Raw genomic sequence first — 22,166 nt, 5'->3', positions numbered from 1 at the left:
TCGTCTTCGTTAATTGGCCTTAACTGCTCAAGATATACATATTCAATTTAACTTATCCATTTTTGAACTGTTGACCATAACAAGCTGAGAACAGGAAAATTCTGAGGATTACCCCAGTCGTTTGTAGATTCATTTTTAAATCCATCATTGTTACGTGTACAAAATATCTCTTATAAGTAACTGTAATTATATTGTTGGACTTGAATGCCAAGATATCTCGAGGAAAAAACGAGGGTAGTTTAAACAATTACTATTTATAATTGTGGTCCTATTTCCTTTCGACTGAAAGAATTAATTACTTCTTGTAGTCCACACTATTCAAGGCCCCTGATTCAAGATTATTTGTAATATGGTAAAATTCGTATTTAAAACGTCTTACAAGATTGCCCTTAGTTTGCAGATAATCATACTTATCCATCAGTCATAACCTGTCAGTGTCTACGTGGAGATAGATCGATCGGGCTTCTTGGGCCACTACCTCCAGGATCTAAAGATTTCCGGAGGATATCTTTACAAATAAATTTACATTCTAGGTCTGTTATAATGTGATGTGGTGGCACAGGAACCCTTTATCTTGCATCATATCCTGTTATTAGATCGTTGTATACCAAGAATTCCTTTCGTTATACATTTGAGTCCACAAAACATTATTGAGGATTTCAGGATTAACACTAAATGTAGTTTAGTGTTAATCATTGCAAGAACTAAACAGAGTTGAGAATTGTAGCTAACATTAATTAACACCAGGCAAAAAATATGAGTTCAGTGTTAATAACTATGATTTATGTGTTAAATGGTTAATAACTCATACTACTCTGATCAACTTTATATTAAACTCATACTATCTTGGCTAACGTTACCTGTAAATCATACTACGATGACCATCCCTATTCATTTAATTCAAACTTCCAAGGACAATGTTATTCACACTACCATCGCGAAGGTTGTAAATAATGCAGACGTTTACAGCTTTCTCTACAATCTCATTCATTAAAGTCATTGAATCAACGTTTCATATATTACAGAACCATTGTATCAACGTTACATATATTACAGTCATTGATGTGGAGGACTATAATATTCTCGTTTTGTTAGGGTGAGATAAGGTCACACGCATTGAAATTCTGATCATTAAAATATGTCTCAGAATAGATCAATTGACATTTGTTGCTCTAATCTGAGAGATCACAAGATCATTTAATTGTCATCTCAAAATCGTGAGTTATATTTGATGAGCTTTGCCATGATGATGATACTCTTCATACCAGTTATCGATGTTGGGGTCAGTTATCACAAGTTATCGATGTTGGGGTCAGGAAGCCTGTATTTAGGCTAGTATCGTGGCTCCCTCTAGGTGAAACTACTGAGCTTTTCCCAAGATGCAAATTACACCAGTTGTCTAACTCCTAGATACTTATTTTATGCTAAGCGAGCGCAGGCATCAGGTGAAAGGAAATATTCTCACCCGTCTCAGTCTCGTCCGGGGGATCGAACCAGGGGTGTTTAATTGTAAGTCGAAAGTGTAATTGTACTAATTGTAACATGTTCTCTACATCAAATGTTTGAACGTGATTCACTCTGATGTTCCATCTCATTTATTTTTATCTAACACCCTGAAAAAATCCCTTTTTCTGAAATTTATATCCCTGAAAAAAGAGACAAATTGGTAAATTTTTCACAAATCAATAAGGCGAATTTAAGTAATTAATTCGCATACAATATTGAAGGAGTTGGGGATGTGGGAATATGGCTTCTTCACCTCTGTGTGGAGCAAGGTCATCCATCTCCCCTTCATAATACAGCTATAATCCTTCCATTCACCTGGGCTGTAGGAGATTCGAACCCTGGACCCCATGCTTGTAACGCCGAAGCTCTATTAACTATTAACGCCCATTAGATTGAATGGTAAATGAACGAGCTTGGCAAAGACTTCAAAGGTGGCAGACTGAGACTTTAGAAATTAGGAGTCAGAAAGTGGGGTGGCGAGGGTTGGGGAAAAGATAGTTGTGATCTTGGAAGAAAAGAGTGTTATGTTGTGCACACAAAGAGAGAGTTGGAAGTGATCTCTGAGCAAGAGAGTTTGTTTATGAGTACGTAAGACAAGCTCTATGTGATCTTAGAGTTGGAAAGGGAGTTGGTGAATGTACAGAGTTAGGAGTCATCTTGAAGCAAGACAAGATACATCTCAGAACGAGTGTAAACATTGATTTTCTTAAGAATATTAACATGTCTTTGGCTGAGCACAAATTGGTAGAATAAATTTCTATCAGTTTACTCTCTCTAAACACAGAGAAAGAGAGAGCCAAAGCTGTTTGACTACCATACCTGGAGACTTGCTTCTAATGAATGAGAACTTGTTACCCTTCTAATCCCTTCCTTGATGTCACGATCAAACTTCCCTCTGAAAGCCAAGAATATCAACAATAATTCCTTAGAATCCAAATTTCCGACAGTCTTTCATAGGTCGAATGAAGTGGAAATACGAAAATAAAGTTCCGTCTTGATATGTGTCTTTAAACTCACAAGAGAATGCAAGGCAATTCCATAATAATAATCCAGCGGCGAACTCCATCTTGGAACCAGTTATGCAACATCCACTTCTCTGTCTCGTCCAACCCAGTCACTCGGGATGGCCTGAAACTACAACAGAGCCACACTTGAACACTCAAGTCACACCTTCCCCTCACACACACTACACCTACACCTCCTCTCATACACTTCAGCAGAACCTCTCCCCCCCCCCCCCTCATACAACCAGCCCACACCTCCCTCACTCACCATTTGGTCACCATTTGGTCCGGGAGACATCTCCCGTCACGCAGGGTGCAGTCGCACCTCCACAGATCTCCAGTATCATCTTTTGATACTGGTAATGGCTCAAAAAGGGCCACCACTTACGGGCTATTCATGCCCGTGCCACCTTTTGGATGGCTTAATCTTCATCAATCATCAAATCTCCCTCACTCACTTCAGCCAAAATATCGACGACATCATTTACAAGCAAACTGTGGTTGACATCCTTCACAACGTATGTTCGACAGAAAACTTTTACAGACATACCGCCAACGACAACAGTTTTGAAAATCACACTATCAGCGAGAACAACTCGCTTCCCAGCCACACTGTTGAGGATTACAACTTTGACAACAACTTACAAATTATATCTTACTTCAAAACCAGCATTTCAGATGATATCCTTTTGTTATAATTTCACTATTAACCACGTCATTTACAACCAATCTACCACCAGCCGTTCTTCACAGTCACTCTATCTACACAAAGTACCTGGGGGTTGATATCACACCGGATATCAACAGGTGTGATATCCGGTGTGATATCTGTCTCCTGAACCCTACATCAAAAGGATGTCATCAGCGGCATATTCTAGGTTGCCCAAGATAAGAACTGTATTTATATATTTGTGTAAGGAATCATTCAGATCCTTGCATACCACATATGTCAGACCAAACCTAGAGTATGCGGCTCCGGTGTGGAGTCCATATCTAGTCTATGACTAGATGAAGTTAGAGAAAGGTCAGAGGTATGCCACCAGACAAGTTCCGGAACCGAGAGGTATGTGTTACAAGGAAAGGTTACTGGAATTAAACCTCATGTCCCAGGAAGACAGAAGAGTTAAGGGGAGACATGATTACCACCTACATAATTCTCAGAGGAATTGACAGGGCAGATAAAGACAGCTTCTTTACCACTGGTGAAACACGAACAAAGGGACACAAACTGAACGTAATGACCAAATGAGCTACAAAGAAATTAGAATGATTTTTTTGTTTCAGTTTCAGAGTGGTTAGCAAAATGGAATGACCTATCAGAGTGATGTGGTGGAGACAGACTCCACACACAGTTTCAATTGTAGATATAATAGAGTCCAATAGGCCTATAAACCAGTAAACCAGTTGAATGATATGTGTGAGGCGAGATCAAAGAGCCGTAGCTCACCCCCCACCCCCCGCCCTCAAGCACAATTAGGTACTCACCTAGTTGTCTTTGCGGGGGTTGAGCTCTGGCTCTTTGGTCCCGCAGGTGAGACCTGGTCCAGCAGGTAGACCTGGTTTGGTAGGTGAGTACCATATACAACCACACTACCGACATAATCCGTTGTTTTCTGTGTGTGTGGAGGGGGGGGGGGTAGGGGTGATGGTTCAGTGGTTCAACGTTCACGACGGATACGCGGGTTCGAGCCTCACAACCATATCACATGACCTGTAAGCCATAGTATCGTGGTTACAAAGTTTGCAACTACTTGTACAATAGTTGTTCAGATACTTGTACAATTTTTGTTCAGATACTTGTACAATAGAAAATAAAATTCAAATAAGTGTGGCATTAAGATGCACTTGATTTGGATATTTTACCAATGCACTCTAATGAAGTGTTCTTCAAAAAATATATTATAAGTGCATTCAAAGATACAGTCGTCCCTTTATCACCCCGGACTAAAGTGCTCACAGTAAATAAGGCCTCGAGAAGCAGCTTGAAGCTGTCCTCTCAACTAATTCATCTCCTTTTTTGTGTGTGTAATGTTTTCCAACGAACACAATAACAGATACACTGTGAAAGGAACCCACTTACATATAACCTCGTTTTCTATACGTGCGCTGATTAGTTCAAGGGGGTGACTTGGGTATCGCGGGTCATGGTACCGCCGCTTATTTTTCTTCGTTGTGAAAAACTGAGAGAACGAACTGAAGCAATATGCCCAAGAAGCACCACGGCACAATAAACTGTGGCATTAAACCATCCAACTATATAGCAAATGGAGAAAATTAATCGAGGTCTTGCAAAAAAAAGCTATTTCGAGGACTGAGATCTATGTCTAATTTATGAAAATAAAACTAATCAACAAATGCCTATTTTAGGGCTGATAAGCTACTGTGTATGCAAACTCGAGTCCCGAGACTCCCAGGAACAATGACAGCGAGTCTGCATGCTCCCTCCACTTAAATGTTCCCATGCATATTTTGCTGTGCTTCTGGAACAAATGAACAATCTAAAAACAGAACAAAAAGAGAAATGACCTTTAGCGCGCCTTCACCTAAGTACTACATAGTTGTTACAGTGAGAATGGCCAATTACCAGCTCGCCGTAAAGCTATAAACATGACACCTTAGCGCAAGATTCATTCAGGCAAGGAATTTTTATAGATCTTTTACAATAGCATCTGTCTGCTTTTGGGAGCAGCTCCTTGCCTAATAAAATATCCGTTGAGCGCTTTTTTTTTTGAGGGGGGAGGGGGATCGTAGTGAAATAATGCATCTGGAGAAAGCTTGACAATGGGAGTGTATTCTATTTAGATGCATTATTTTATGAGTGCATTCAAGGGACGAGTTCATTTAGATATCTTATGACTGCATTCAAATGACGTGTTCTATTAAAATGCATTATGAGTGTATTTTACGGATGTATTGTATTAGGATGCATTATTAGTGAACACTAAGGACGTATTCTATTAAGATACATGATTAGTGAACACTAAGGACGTATTCTATTAAGATACATTATTAATGACAGTGAAGAAAGCATCTTCTGTAGCAAGCCAAAACTAAATACTTCCATTAAGCCAATAACATTTTCGTAGTAGTCAAAGACCTAGAAGAATTAACTTGCTAAAATGCTATCTAGACTCTAGACACTCACGACCATGAAAATAGTGATAACAGTCTCGGCCTTTCCTGGATGTGTTAATAACAAAAAACAGAACCATCTCTGATCACCAGCGACTATACCAAGCCAACAAACACAGGTTTATGTCTAAACTGTAGGAGTGAGGGTCCCCTATAGATATAAAGCCAGTGTTCTCAATGCTTATCTTCGTTGACCTTTTACCCACGGCTCTGAATGGAGCAACGTGAGTAGGGAGTTTTTAAGGATAACACAAGTACTGGTGAACAATAACTGGTGAACAAGTACTGGTGAACAAGTACTGGTGAACAAGTACTGGTGAACAAGTACTGGTGAACAATGACTGGTGAACAAGTACTGGTGAACAAGTACTGGTGAACAAGTACTGGTGAACAAGTACTGGTGAACAAGTACTGGTGAACAGTAAGCATGAGATAAACACTACCACAAGATGACACTTGGACCGGTGGTATAATCCTGAACCTAGAACAGAAATCACAACACCTCCAATAAAATTATATTGCAAATCCTCCATGCGCAGTGAATATACGAATGAGAAAAGAATAAGGAAATAAATAATCCGTAAATGAGCAACAACCCAAACCCCCTAACCAAAACATAGACATCTTTACATACTATAAAACAAAGACCACTGATCTTCTCATTAAAACCTGCCCGAAGCCAACTAAGAACTCTCTACAGCCGTCGAAGATGGTGTACATGTACACCTGCCCCCCCCCCATGAAGGATGTAGCCTTCAATCTAAGTACACAGGTATGACGTCGACTAAGCTGACGAGGCGCGTGACCTGTCATCTTCAATCAGATGCCCCCCAAAAAAAATCATAGGAGAGAAGCCCTTGCTACATAGTAAGGACTGACGATTTAAATGCGCGCTTAGCACACAGTATATCCCTAAGCCACCGCTTGGGTAGCTTAATCTTCATCAGTCAATCAATCTGTCTCCTCACTTGAGAATGAACCTTGTAGGTTCGAAACGTTGTATAAATTATAATACGTATGCTGGATTCCAGTCATAGGGATAGAAGCCCTAAACAAGAAAATAATGAACACGGTATATGCAATCATATACAATGACGAGAATACTGTACTAAACCCACTGCAGCCTGTCCTCTTAAAAATAACGTCGCTTTTGGCCCGTATTGCCGAAAGTGGACGTAATTTGAGACTGAAAAAAATGAAAATAAATTTGGGATTTTTTTTCAGCAATAGTAAGTTAAGGGACCTATGATAGGTTAGGTGGGCAGGAAATTCTCATAAAATTTCAAAACGTTATGAAAAACGTTAATTGAAAGTCTCCTATTCTAACCTTACAGAGTCGGCCGGACGACTCAAACAGAAAACGGAACAGAACGTCACTTTTGTGAGTCGATTTCATTTCAAATTACGTCCAAATTTGGCCATAGCGCGCATATTGACGTTATTTTTAAGAGGAAGGGTTGCACTCACACTACAAACATCACATCACACCAAAAACGAACTAGTTCGAGCTTCAATGCTAAGCTGCTAGTTTCTGCCACGTATTGTATAAATCTATTCCATTAGTATGGAGCCACAATAAGCTCCCTCACTCTCATTTGCTTTTCTAACTATCGCGTTTCCTATTCAGGTAAGACCATACCTCAACCTGTGAGCCATAGATCTTGTCTCTCTCTCTCTCTCGTAGCTCAATATTTCTATAGGAGCCAAATACGGGAATGGGATATAGTGGTAAGGTCGTTATATAGCGCCTTATGTGTTCATCGGACTGTGTTTACACTCGCCACATTTGGCTCCTAAAATAATAATTGGTGGCTGAGGCGGTGTAGAGTCAACCACCACCATCAGCCAATAAGCAGCCGCCGCCATCATGGAATACCGGTACCATGATGGCGTATCACGGCGGCAGGTGACGTAGGGGTCCAAAACCTGTAACATCTACAGTTTTGACCCCACATCAGGTGTGGTGTAGATAGCAGGATAACATGATAGTAGGACAGGTAATCCGATTACGGGTTCACTATAGCTCGTGCTACGTGGAGATTTTGTTCAGATTGGCTGACTATAAAACAACAACGGCAGGTAATCAGAGTACTCGTCAGCGTCCTCTTGCACGTATCAGTGACGTTTTTCTGTTAGCCTGTTTGGCTTCCTCCGTCATAATACCGGAACTCTTGAGTAATTAGTTGCCTGGCTCAGCCAATTACCCTATCAGCACTTACGTCCGTCCAATGAGCACACTCAGGGTTACCACTGTCATTCATTAACTCACTTGATGAGTGTCTGCCACTTTCCTTATCTAGATTTAGCCCCAGTTAATATAATTCATCAAAATGAAGACGAGGAGTCACAATAACGTGGCTGAAATATGTTGACCAAACCACACACTAGAAAGTGAAGGGACGACGACGTTTCGGTCCGTCCTTGACCATTCTCAAGTCGATTAATTCATCAACTGTGTCATCAACATTGATAACAGCAGAACCCCAACATGCAGACGTCCCGATATGTTGGACTTAAATTCCATGCTCATTTACCCTACCCTCTATTTGACCTCACGTCCATTTCCCCTTGTCCTTCCGGTCATTTGACCTGAGTTCTATGCTTCTTTGTCCTACCCTCTGTTTGGTCTGACTCCCCCCCCCCCCTGCTCTCCCCCACAATCTTGCTCAACTCCCTCAATTTTGCCTCACCTGATTGCAAAATATATTCCATAATAACTGAGCTGACACGACCTTTGTCACCTGCCTGTAGAATAAATTCCCCGCACGCATTATCATTCTGACGTGACATTACAACACATTTGTTGAAATATCGCCCCAATATGAAAGTCTGCCTTTAGAGACGGCATACCTTATACGATTTACTTAGACAGGAGAAGTAAAAGTCGCAAAAACACACCATTAAATGTCTCCCGGGACGCTAGTCTCTTATAATTGACCTTTATGGTTTTAACCTGCTCTCTCTCCCCCACCGAGTTTATACCAAACTTTATGTTGACAGTGTCACCCTTTGCGGGCGGCGGGAGGGATTTTAACCTTATTTAACGCTGGCTCCAACTTGGGATAGACAGTGTATCATCCAGGCTTACTAAATACTGCTTTTATTTCTCTACTAGAAAACTTTGTGTCTATGACTATTGATAGGATGCATGTGGCCTATCTTAAGGCCTTTGCGGAAGTTAATCTGTATATTAGGACAGTGTGAAACTCTTCGGGTCCACGGGAGACATCTCCCGTCACGTAGGGTACAGTCGCACCTCCACAGATGTCCAGTATCATCTATTGATACTGGTAATGGCTCAAAAGGGCCACCACTTACGGGCTATTCATGCCCGTGCCACCTTTTGGGTGGCTTAATCTTCATCAATCAATCAATCTCTTCGAATCCACAGGAGACATCTCCCATCGCGCAGGGTGCAGTCGCACCTCCACAGATCTCCAGTATCAGCTCTTGATACTGGTAATGGTTCAAAAGGGCCACCACTTACGGGCTATTCATGCCCGTGCCACCTTTTGGGTGGCTTAATCTTCATCAATCAATCAATCTCTTCGGGTCAATATTAATTGGACGCATGCTTATCTTGGGTGTTCCTTCTTCATCACCTGCACGTTGAATGCACTAACTTGTCTCCTGACCATACTGAGTCTCGTTGCATGCTCCGAGATAGATCAGATAGACGGACACTCTTCATATTGCGCACCTCCCTAGTGCAGTTTATTTGGGGATTATGTCTCACGTGTATTCGGTATGGCTTCAACCTCGAGTCTTCATCGTTTGGACGCTTTGCATCGTATACTGACTTTAGCCTCAGCTCGGGAGCACTTCGTTCTTTTCCATCCAGGAGTTTATGTTTGGAAATCATTGTATGGTTGTCAAATAGGCACTGTGATCGACACTACTTTCAATGCAGGCGATGAGTCACAATAACGTGGCTAAAGTATGTTGACCAGACCACACACTAGAAGGTGAAGGGACGACGACGTTTCGGTCCGTCCTGGAGCATTCTCAAGTCGATTGTGATCGACTTGAGAATGGTCCAGGACGGACCGAAACGTCGTCGTCTCTTCACCTTCTAGTGTGTGGTCTGGTCAACTACTTTCAATGCCTTGCACAGACCCTCCATAACCTTTCCAGTCATTACGGGTTATTCATGCCCGTGCCACCTCTTGGGTGGCTTAAATTTAATCAATCTCCCGCCACCAGTAGCCGGTGCCTTGACGTTAAACACCACATGTTTAAATGAATTTCCTTGTTCGTGGAAAGTACAATGTAAAAACTCAGGAAAGCCTCAATACACCTTTTCCTTTAACATCTTCACCAGCATTTACAGTCTACTGCTTCATTTACAAACTGGTCAAAATCTCTCATGTTTAAGATGGCTTGATTGTGTTGGCCAAATTCAACCTTTGTGTCCCGTCTTTTCCCAGCGACAACACGTACGATCCTGTTATCATAAACATTATTCCACGAAGTCATAGTCATAGATCCCTTAGACACTTGTCAGCGTCTAAGGAATGTTACACTTAGATATCTTGACCCTTAGACATCCCTGGGACACTTTATCCCAGAATGTAAGTCGTATGCTGATGACGCCATCTGTTTGTTTGCTCTGAGAGAATGAACATTATTGTATAATATTGTGGGAGATTGAGCATATGCGAAACACCTCATTTTGTTGACATTCATCAGGATAAATTATCTCAGTGTTAGTATTTATTTTAGGCTGGTTATTCATAATTCATATGATTATCAGAGAGCCTTAGTTTCCTGTGCAATTTTTTCAATTATATTTTGTCGTTGGAGGTATTTGCTTGGTGATTGTTTATATTGTAGTATATATGGATATATGTAGTATATATGGATATATATATATGATGTATATATATGTATATATATGATGTATATATATGATGATATTTTTATATATATATATAAGTATATATATGATGTAGTATATATGGATATTGTACTATATCGAGGGCTATATGGCTATATCGATAGCCATAACTATTTACATTGTGCACTTGTGCTTACGAGCGAGAAGTTCTCATTCATGGCTCTCAAGTCTTTATTCACGTGAAATACAATCATACACATTTTATCATATATAAAAAAGATTTTGGGGGTGTAAAATTCTGTAATGTAAATTTATTTTACACGAATTTCTGTTTGCTGGTATTTAATTTTCAGCGCTTTGGGATTATAATGAAATTTTGGACCTTTATGGCAGCAGGATATACGTAAACGCAGTCACATTTTAATATCTGAATAATAACCAGCTCATGAATAATATGAGAAATGTAATATCTTTCCTGAATATTTAAATTCTCGTCTCTCTTTCTCTCTACCTTCTAGCTCTCACTGTCTCCATCTGTCACTTTCCGTCTCTGTCTTTCTGCATCTCTCTCTCTCTTTATCTCTCTCTCTCTCTCTCTCTCTCTCTCTCTCTCTCTCTCTCTCTCTCTCTCTCTCTCTCTCTCTCTCTCGTTGTTTTCCTAAGTTTGGTTGTGTATATTTTCCTTTGGCAATTATTTGTATTTGAAGTACGTGGGTTGAAGAATTTCGAGAATTGAGATTCGAACATAAAATGTGAGTGAGGAGTTGGCTGTTCGAGATTAAAAATATCGAACATCATCAGTTATGAGCTGTGTGTAGTGTTTTTCTTTCCTAAACTGGTGAGGTGGGATCCGGATTAACGGGCATTGAACAAATATTTATGAAGACAGAGTGAATTATCTGCACGCTAATTACGTGGGTGAGATAATAAGAGAGGTACTGAACTTGAAAGAAATTAATGAAGCATTTTGTCAGAGGTTCAGAACCCTCAGGCAATGCTCGTTCATTCACCGATCATCCTCAAAGAGGAATTTATCCAGCCCGTCCTCCAAACAAAGATCCAAAAGTGATTCCATGCACCCACCAAACCCCCTGTTTATGAATGAAAAGCGGTTTACACACGACTCACAACTGCTGACGTTCGAACATGAACATATCCGGAACAAGTGTTTCACTGACGAATTTTGTTCGAATCACAACGCTATAAATGCTTCACCCACGTACTACAAATACAAATAATCGCCAACAGAACCTAAACACCTAACCTAACCTAACCTATGCCTATATATGCACAATATTATAATATTAATTTATACTTGAGAAAATTCCCGTTTTGAATGAACAGCATATTAAAATTTATGAATGCGTCTGTGGGGTCGACCGCTGGATGTAATGGACTTGAGTCGAGGACGGGTTGTCCTCAAAGAGGAATTTATCATTCATTCAAACTAGTATTCATTCAAAATTAGGATTTTCTCGAATATTTATTAATGTTTTTCTGTATACCAATATGTGCATATTTAGGCGTAGGGAAGGTGTTTAAGATCTGTTAACAATATATTTGCATTTGTAAAACTTAAGTGAAGCATCTACAGAGAGTTAGTTTGAACGGAGAATTCGAACAGCGAAGCTCTTTTCGAGAAATGTTCGAACGTCATCTGATATGAGTCGCGGGCAGAAAGCGTTCTTCCTTCATAAACAAGTGGCTTGGTAGCCGAGTTAACGAGCATTTGGCTTTTATTAATGAAAACGGCCTGATGTTTTAAGGCTGGACTGTGATGAAACATTATCTAGTTACTAACGGGGTTTAAACCACCGTCTCGAGAAGGGTTTGAGACTATTCAAACTATTAGGCTATTTCTAATAGTTTGAACAGTCAATTCAAACTATTAGGCTATTTCTAATAGTTTGAACAGTCAATTCAAACTATTAGGCTACCTATTTGTTAGGCTATTTCTTCCTCTGGTGAGTCTCGTTTAAGGGGGCAGCTGGTACCCCGAGACGCAGTTTTCCCCCACTTTTCCCAATCAAAATAAGTTTGTTCACTATATAAATTTATATAATTATACAATAATAATTCAATGTACTGTTATAGGCATAGTTTAGGTTAGGTGTTTAATTTCTGTTGGCGATTATGTGTGTCTGTAATACGTGGGTGAAGCAGTTGTTAGCTGTGTGTAAACCGTTGTTCGTTCATAAACAGGGGGTTTGGCGGCTGGTTTAACGAACCCTTGGCCTTTGTTAATAATGACGGGCTGGTTAATGAGCAAATACATTGAAAACGCGAAAGAAAAGGTATTGATCTCTTCACTTCTGCTGATGTGATCATTAAGGCTTAAGTTATGGTTGTTCCTTGATGCGAACAACGTTAACGTGTGAAGTGAAGCCTATTCATTCTACCTTGGAGTGTTCAATGAGCTATATTTGCTGGTTACTGTAATATTGGAACGCAGTCAGCGAATTGTCATTAGTTGGTGTGTGCAACCCGTTCTCACACTTGCTTATAGTCAATATTGGCTTATTTAATAAGGGCATATGTGACATACTAATTGATTGTGAATATTTTAGTTTACCTTGAAAAGCTTCATAGAAAACACCGACCTCACCTAACCTTCTTAGTATGTTAAGATAAGCATCTTATTGCTTCTTATTTACAACTATTACTTAACCTATACCGTCGGCGCGTCTCTGTAGCGAGTGTTTTAATTATTCGTTCCTTTCGAAACCATTGTTCTGTGGTGGTGTTGGTTGGTTAGGCCAGGTTCCCCAGCGCCCGCACCCTTCAAGGCAAGGTTAGTATGTTCTTAATACTCAGATATATTCGCCGCAAGGTGCGTTATAGTTTCAGCCAACGGGAGTTAGAAAGCTGCCACGGGCTGCTTCCTGGGGATGTGTGTGTTCGTCAGGAGACGTCAGGAGACGTCAGGAGACGTCGGGCCATGCGTTTTACCCTTCAAGTGAATGCCAGAGGGCGCTTCCAGCACCACTGACGTCATGGGCCTAAACTCAACAAAAACAATCGCCAAAATTACCTTTATCTGAGGTGATTGTTATATGGATTAAAATATGATGGTATAGAGGTGATTGTATTATAAATATATATATGGTGTATGAGCAATGAAATGCATCGAAGCTTTTTCAACTGATTATATAATTAATTCGATTTGATGCTATTACAGGTATGTCCAGATCCTCGAGGGACAGGAAACGATCAGTTTTAAGGTAAGTTCTACCTTGTCTCCACAATTTTACATTTTCATCTCGTCCTCGAAATAGAACGTCACATTATGACTTATAATTTATCTAAGTCCAATAGGGGGGTAGAAATAGCCTAAGCTACTCTATCCCTTTGAGATGTATTTCTTTCTTATCTCAATAAACGAACTTGAACTTGAAGTCCAATAACTGTCGTACTAGAAAATAGTAGCGGTTCACGAAATTGATATACTGTTCCGTTTTCTGTTTTGGGGTCCTGTTGTAGGTTGGGAAAAGGGCACCTTAGTACGACTGTTTTTTTGACGTTGGGGAACATTAGGAGGACGGGCTGATATGTTTTAGAGATCAAGTAAACTGTGGGGTGTGGGAGGCGGTCATATTTTTTGTCGTTTAATAATTGTAATTGTGGATAATTGCGTGTACAACCTAGGTTGGATGGGCGCCGTGTTATGCCAGCTTCTTAGTCTCTTGTTAATAGACTTGAGATTCCGGGCAAAACGTACTTAAATTAACCCCATTGTGGCCATATTATGATGCTCAGTAATTATTCTCAACTTTACAAAACTATCAGTTTTTTAAGTGAGAAAAACAGTCTCTGCATTAAGCTATTAATGGCAGAGAGGCGGGGCTTAGGAACTGATACTCGCCCTTTGCAAACTCTGTAACTAGGTGAGTACATCTAGGTGAGTACGCACAGAATAGGCAATTGCTGCTAGAATTAATTAGGTGACAAAACCGAAAACCTGTTTCAATACTTGGTTAAATTGTTCTTTCTCCTTGAGCCGTTGCTCGCACTCCCCCCACCCCCAACACCCCACAGTGTGTGGGTGTAGGTGTGTAGGGGTGTGTAGGGGTGTGGGTGGGGGTGTAGGGGTGTGTAGGGGTGTGGGTGGGGGTGTAGGGGTGTGTAGGGGTGTGGGTGGGGGTGTAGGGGTGTGGGTGGGGGTGTAGGGGTGTGGGTGGGGGTGTAGGGGTGTGCAGGGGTGTGGGTGGGGGTGTAGGTGGGGGTGTAGGGGTGTGTAGGGGTGTGGGTGAGGTGCCTTAAGCAGTTCATCTGCTCAAGGCACCCACTGGAGGGAAAGTTGTTTGGGTAGGACTCAAATGTGAATGAGTTTATTAGTAATGGTCGTGAAGAGGAGAGAATTGTTTGTGTTAGTGTCCTGGAGAGGTGATAATTGTTGGCAAAGTGTCCTTTAGAAGAAGGGGATTGTTTGTTGAGTGTCTTTAGATGATTGTATGCGTTGTTGCTGGAAGAGATGATTAGCAGAGTGTCTTGATAATGAAAGAATTGTTTGCGGAGTGTTTTGAAGAGTAACTAATTGTTTGGGGATTATCTTAAAGAGAGTGGAAGACAAAAATGTATGCAAAGAGTCTTGAAGAAAATTTATTGGGGTGAAACCTTTGAAAATAAGAAAATTGCCTGGAAATGATTTTGAGGGTAATACACATAAATTGTGAGGGGTGTTAATTGTGAGAAAATTTCTTGGAAAGGAACTAAATGGGTGAGCTGCTTGGACGGCCTCTAATAAGTGTGAAAATTTATATAGTGTGTGTTCTGAAGTGTGAATATTGCTTTGGAGGATTCTCATGGTGAAAATTTTACTCGACGAAAGTTTTAACTGTTGAGACAACTGCCTGAATAGAATTTTTAAGCTGAAATAAATGCTTGACAAGAGTTTTAAAAATGAGAGAATTTCTTCCAGATTATTTTTAATGTGGAAAATTATTACTTCGGAAGTGTTATGGAGAAAGACATTTCCACAGATATTTTAGACAGAAAATACCTTAAAAATGAAGAGTGAAATAGTATAACTACTTGGAAAGGAAAATGAGCGAAATATAATTTGTCTTGGAATAATATGACGAAGAGTGATTTTCATGGGATGAAAATTCTAGGCAACAGTGTTACTTAATTAGTGATGTAAATCAGAAGTAATTATTTAAACTAAATTCAAATAAAAAACTGAATTGGATGTATTCTAAAAGTAAAAGCATTTGCTGATAACGTTTAAAAAGGTAATAGTATTTAGTTTGTATTCCTCTGAGGATAAAATAATTACTTGGAAATAGTAATAAAGTTGCAATTGCTCGATTAAAGAGATAGTATGGAGTGAAAATTTGCGTGTGAAAGTTTCACAGGTTATATAACTGCTTAAGATGAGGATGCGGAGCTGTGCTGGGCTTAGTTTGGGAACGGACGGGGGTTATGTGGGCTCTGGGAAGTGTGTGGGGGCTGCGTGGGGTGGGTATATGGAGAGTGTGGAACATATTGGGCTGTGTTCGTGTAGGCTTCGTCACAGAAGGGTTAGGGGGGGGGGAAGGGGGGAGGTTTGCTCTCAAAACAGAAGAGTTTCTCTGAAAACGTGTAGAGGGTACTAATCTATACTGTAAAATGGAATGTCTGTCTGTCTGTCTAAAGTTAGAGGCCTGACGTTTGGGGTTAGACGGGAGAGGAGGGAAAGAGGAGGAGGGGGGGGGGGAGAAGGGAGAGAAAGGCATTCTTAATATTAAATTGCCTGGGAGAAGGGGATGAGGAAGGAATATTGGTGGAAGGGAAATGACCAAGGGGGAAAGGGGAGGAAGAGGCAAGGAAGGTGGACAGGGGGAAGAGACGAAGGAGGTGTCCGGAAAGGAATGGGTAGTGTAGGGAAACTGCAAAAGCCTCGTCTGGTACAGCCCTAAAATTACTTATTAAACGTCCTGTCGAGAGGCATAACTTGGCATACTATGGCATAATATAATGGCCATATCTGTTGAGTATACTGGCATGTGGAAGGGAACTTGGCGGTATATCTAGCTGGAATAACAGAGGCTCGTAACTGGACAATGTGAAGGTGATTAGGGAAAGACATTATGGAAAAGGAAAATAGAATAAGTGGAGTCAGGAGAAAGTGCTAAGCCATATCGACTATATAGCACTTGGAAGGGGTCAGGATAAGGATTTGGGATGGGACGGAGGGGAAAGGAATGGTGTCAAACCGCCCGTACAGTCAGGGATTGAACGCCGACCTGCATGGTGACTTGTTCGAGGACACAGTGATGGATGGCGCATAACGACTCACATGGTAGTTAACTCTGCTGAAACGCGGTGTAACGGTCCCTATTGATACAGTCCTACACCTTGTTACAAAGTTGTTACAACTTGTTACGAAAATTTTATGACGTGTTAGAAAGTTGTTACAACTTGTTATAAAGATTTTATGACGTGTTAGAAAGTTGTTACACCTGGCTATTGATAGTTGTTAACAACTTGTTCGAAAGTTGTAGCAACATCGTAGTTACGTAGTGTGTTTAGAGGGGTTAATTAAGATTATGGGAATGGTAACTTGAGGGCAGAAGTGAGGAACCCCCAAGAAGAGGCTACTGGAATTTGCTCGAGGGGGAGATTACCCTAGTTAAGGTCGCGGGAAGATGTCACCCCAAAGAGGTCACGTGAGACGTCGTGAGAGGAAGTCACATGAAGAGGTCGCGGGGCGGCGAGAAGTCACTTTTAAAATGTCGCAGGATGTCACTGTGAAAGGTCGAACGAAGAGTTAATAGTAAGGTATTTGTTGAGAGGTGATGAGAAGGGGTGTGTGGAGGCAGCACCCAGATGAGGCAGATAGTGGTTGTGAGGGTGTGGAGGCTGCACCCAGGTGAGGCAGATAGTGGTTGTGAGGGTGTGTGGAGGCAGCACCCAGGTGAGGCAGATAGTGGTTGTGAGGGTGTGTGGAGGCAGCACCCAGGTGAGGCAGATAGTGGTAGTGAGGGTGTGTGGAGGCAGCACCCAGGTGAGGCAGATAGTGGTTGTGAGGGTGTGGAGGCAGCACCCAGGTGAGGCAGATAGTGGTAGTGAGGGTGTGGAGGCAGCACCCAGGTGAGGCAGATAGTGGTTGTGAGGGTGTGGAGGCAGCACCCAGGTGAGGCAGATAGTGGTAGTGAGGGTGTGGAGGCAGCACCCAGGTGAGGCAGATAGTGGTTGTGAGGGTGTGGAGGCAGCACTCAGGTGAGGCAGATAGTGGTAGTGAGGGTGTGTGGAGGCAGCACTCAGGTGAAGCAGATAGTGGTTGTGAGGGTGTGGAGGCAGCACCCAGGTGAGGCAGATAGTGGTTGTGAGGGTGTGGAGGCAGCACCCAGGTGAGGCAGATAGTGGTTGTGAGGGTGTGGAGGCAGCACCCAGGTGAGGCTGGCCTGTTATCTAGGAGTGGCAGAGAGGACGGGCCAGCCAATAGTGGTATGTATTCACTTGCTGCACATGACTTGTTGCGTCCTGGGCCATAAAAGGTGCGGCTATTTACAGACCATTCAAAGGCTGCTCCGGGAGCAGGCAGAGAGGTCTGCGTGGCCTCTGCCAGCAGCGCTCGGCTCCACTAGCACAAGAACGCCTTAAATTTTTATATTTCCCCCAAAGGCTAGTTTATTGAGCAGTCATTCATCCTGTGAGTGGCATACTGCTATAGCAGCATGTACAACACCCCCTTAATGGGTAGTGAGGCCCCCTGGTTGTTCATCCTGTCACTTGTTTTTTTATTTTCGTTATATGTAAATGAGTGTATGATCATTAGGCAACGCGCGGAGGCTTAAGACACGCAGTTTCACGCGTTAACAAACTACGCTGACTCTCCCTAATAACGAAAGACTTCGTTGTTCGTGGTCAGGAGTCGTTATACTGATTGAACTTAATCATCCTACGCAGTTATCGACATTACTCCGCCTGTTTAGTCCCTCTGATACCCCTGTCTCCCTCCTTCCTAAGTCCTTGGAAAGTACTATGGAAAGTTGCGGCTCACGAATATGTTGACCAGACCACACACTAGAAGGTGAAGGGACGACGACGTTTCGGTCCGTCCTGGACCATTCTCAAGTCGATTGTGACACGAATATCTTCGTGGTAAGAGGAAGGCGAAACGTATGGATGGGATAGATGTAAAAGGTGTGTAAAGGGGTAATATTTGGAGTAATAATGGGAACGTAAGATAAAGAGGAGAAAGAAAAAAAAAGAGAAAAAGGAAGGGTAGGCTTATGTTAAGTCGCGTTGGTTAGAAAGTTTAGAACATTTGAGTATATACTGTGAAAGGGAAGAGTCCACAGCAACGAAGCCAGGACTCAAGTTCATGTTGGATAGATTGTGTATCAGAGCTGAGTCGACAAGACGGCGTCTGTGTAGAGTAGAGGCAGGAAAGATTATTTTAGAAGAGGACCAATCAATAAGATGATTAGAATGCCTAACATGACAGAAGCGAGCATTATTAGTGTCTGCAGACTTACCACTTCTTTTGTGTTCCTTAAGTCTGTCATTAAGTGTACGGCCAGTTTCACCAAAGTATTGAAGAAGACAGGACGAACAGGAAATAGAGTAGACACCAGCAGCTTTAGCAGCAGGAGGAACAGTGTGAACCAGATTGTTACGAAGAGTGTTAGTTTGTCGAAAGGCGAACTTTATGTCAAGAGGACGAAGGGGTATTAGTGAGATTTTTGAGTTCAGATATGAAGGGAAGATAGAGCACAGTGGTACTAGCGTTGGAAACAGGTTTGGTATGAAAGAAATTTCATCAGAAACGCCTTCGTCTCCTCATTTTAAGGTGTGTGGTTTAGTCTTCATGTAGTTTCCAACTGTGAAAACTTACGCAGGTAGTGGCTGCCAATAGACGTGAGGTGCTAACTACTGCAGTTATGAGTATCCAGTCGTCACCTGGTGGTCTAACTGTGCCCACCTATGCCCCACCACGACCTGCTAACCCACTTGCAGCTCAATAATACCCACTCACCTGTTGCTCACTGCCCACCACATGTTTGCCGATGAAAAATACCCAACCACTTGCTACTGACCAACCAACCCTCGCTCCCTAATCACTGACAGACGTCCGCCCACCTGCTCTTGCTAATTGTTGAGCCCGAGGTTGCAGAAAAGCTCTGCAATTAGACTGTCTCCCTGAGTACACGAAAGATACACTCGTGTGAGGTTCTTCTCTGCAACAATCCCAACATATTAGCCACTCTCCAAGTACCCGAGTTCCTTTGCCCTGACTAATACAATCCAGAGAGCTGTGGAGTGACTAGCAGAGGCAACAAGCTCGTTCTCGTTTCTCGGTCGTTCCCTACGCTCGTTATGGAGAGGATAGCTGACGATCAACATACCAAAATGTGTTTAGTCTCGTCGGAAGGTGCGGCTGGGGGGAGTGCACATATGGTGAGGATAAATTGCTAATGTCAAACATCCACCGAGGTCTGGTTAAGACCATTTATGCACTCTGGAATCCTTTTGCGCTACCGCTCTCAGGAGGAGTATGGGGGCCGCGCAATAAGCCAGCCGCCGCTGGCGGGAAGAATCAATGGTTAGTGTAGGCACTCTGAGTTATGGGTTTCCTTATGGCGGATACAGTAGATTGTTCTGTATTTACTGGTGTCTGGAGCGACTGACTAACTTGGTAGTGAGCTTGTTACATTACAGCTCATTAGTAAGAGTCATTACAATTGTCTCTCCTTAAATATAGGTTCTGTAATGTGGGTCATGTTCAACTGTAATATTTAAATGGAAGGCTTAGTTATTCTAGTTTTACAAAGATGCCTTAGAAAAATAACGTACAATTTACAGTGATTCAATCTACTCGCTAACTGGAGCCGAGTCCGATTTCTGGACCGGGTGTGGCGTTCAGGCGCGTTTCGTTGCACCTGATGCCTCTCTTCACCTAGCAGTAAATAGGTACCAGGGGGAACTGGGCAACTGTTGTGGGCTACATCATGTGCAGTGTTAGTCGTTGGCCAAAGGGAATTACGATATGTCTTGCGTCCAGGCTTCCTCTTGCGTCCAGGATTCCTCTTGCGTCCGGACTTCCTCTTGCGTCCAGGCTTCCTCTTGCGTCCAGGTTTCCTCTTGCGTCCAGGCTTCCTCTTGCGTCCAGCCTTCCTCTTGCGTCCAGCCTTCCTCTTGTGTCCAGGCTTCCTCTTGCGTCCAGGCTTCCTCTTGTGCCCAGGCTTCCTCTTGTGCCCAGGCTTCCTCTTGCGTCTAGGCTTCCTCTTGCGTCCAGGCTTCCTCATGTGCCCAGGCTTCCTCTTGCGTCCAGGCTTCCTCTTGCGTCCAGGCTTCCTCTTGCGTCCAGGCTTCCTCTTGTGCCCAGCCTTCCTCTTGCGTCCAGCCTTCCTCTTGCGTCCAGGCTTCCTCTTGCGTCCAGGCTCCCTGTCCTCGTATTTACGAAAGCCATACCCTAAGATCTTGCTCATAACCGTTAAACTAATGTACCAAGTAAACAAAGTTAGGTACTCTGAAAATACCGCTGAAAGGGCACTCTGAAAGGTACAGCCACGCATGGAGGAACTTTATTTTGAAGCGCCTATGTCAGGACTTTCATTCTCCATAACTCATCCTTAGAGACCTTTCCCCATGCTGAGCATTAACATAAAACATGCTATGTGATGTTGGTAAGAGAATTAGTTTGGAGTTATAGACGATTATTGGTAATCAAATCAATTAATTTATGTGATAAAAGACCGAATTCAGAACCTTCAAAATATTTCTATGGTTATATCTCGTTGCTATATTACTCCAATAGAGAAGAACAGTTATTTCACCAATTACATTTGGCCACGATGGAAGAGATAAGGTGCACGGTCCAATCAGAAGAAAGTAGGATTAACTCTGGCAAGCAGTAAGCTTCGTTCTAGCTCCAAGAGTTGTGTGAGACAGGTTGTAAATCGCCACTGAAAGGAGGTTTTCTGGTGTGTAAAGGTTAATTGGTTTCTAGATCATCTTAGAATACACAGTTGATTAATAGAACGGTTCTCCGTTAACAATCTTCCCCTTCGTTACTGCATTTCTCGACGTAAGAGGAAGTGATGAAGACTGGTGATAGAAAGGAATATATATGGTAATGGAATCCTGCAGCCAATATGCAAATGCAAAGAGAGCTTTGCAATGTCTTAAGAAGCTTGTGTCTGAAACATGAGCATTTAAAAGCCCCCTTCCACTTTTTTGGTTTTCATGTGTGTGTTCTGAGTGCCTGTGAGCGATTAGGCACATCTACGTAATTAAGTCTAGATTTTTGGTTGTGCCTCTTACCGCCAGAGGTCTCTTGGGGTCGGGGGAGAGGTGCTTGTCTTGATTTACTTGGGGAAAAATCAGTGCTCACCTAACCTCAGTCAGGAAAAACATGTCACTTTTAACTATCAAGTCTCACCCTATTCCCGGTGGCGGGAATACGGGCTCACCATAGCCCGTGCTACATGAACATTTCGTTCTGAGTAACTTAATCTAAAATAACAACAACAATCTGGTGGCGCTCAGACAGAATGTTGCTTTTTGTTTAAGATTCAGCTACTGGGAACAAAAAGTTAGAAGTAGCACTTATAGTGAGCTCGCAGTGGACTTAGCCGGCACAGGAGCGGGGCTGTAACTTGGAGGAATGTTACTGTTAATAATCGATGTTAATAGTAATTATTAACTTATTTGTGATGCCAGTTAGGTCTTCCTGAATAAACTTGTGGAAGTAGTTAATG

At 42.2% G+C, this 22,166-nt stretch overlaps 1 protein-coding gene across 1 annotated transcript in view; it reads right to left on the bottom strand.

The window, feature by feature from the left end:
- The window catches only part of LOC138366767 (ice-structuring glycoprotein-like), a 103,446-nt gene extending 82,552 nt beyond the window's left edge, over positions 1-20,894 (bottom strand). The window contains exon 1 of the mRNA XM_069328044.1: positions 20,450-20,894. Coding sequence (XP_069184145.1) covers positions 20,450-20,894 — 445 coding nt within the window. The remainder of the gene's footprint in view (positions 1-20,449) is intronic.
- Between the last annotated feature and the right edge of the window lie 1,272 nt (positions 20,895-22,166).

This window comes from Procambarus clarkii, chromosome 20 (assembly GCF_040958095.1).
Source record: "Procambarus clarkii isolate CNS0578487 chromosome 20, FALCON_Pclarkii_2.0, whole genome shotgun sequence".
NCBI classification, from domain to species: Eukaryota; Metazoa; Arthropoda; class Malacostraca; order Decapoda; family Cambaridae; genus Procambarus; species Procambarus clarkii.
This window is presented reverse-complemented; position numbering and strand designations above follow the sequence as displayed.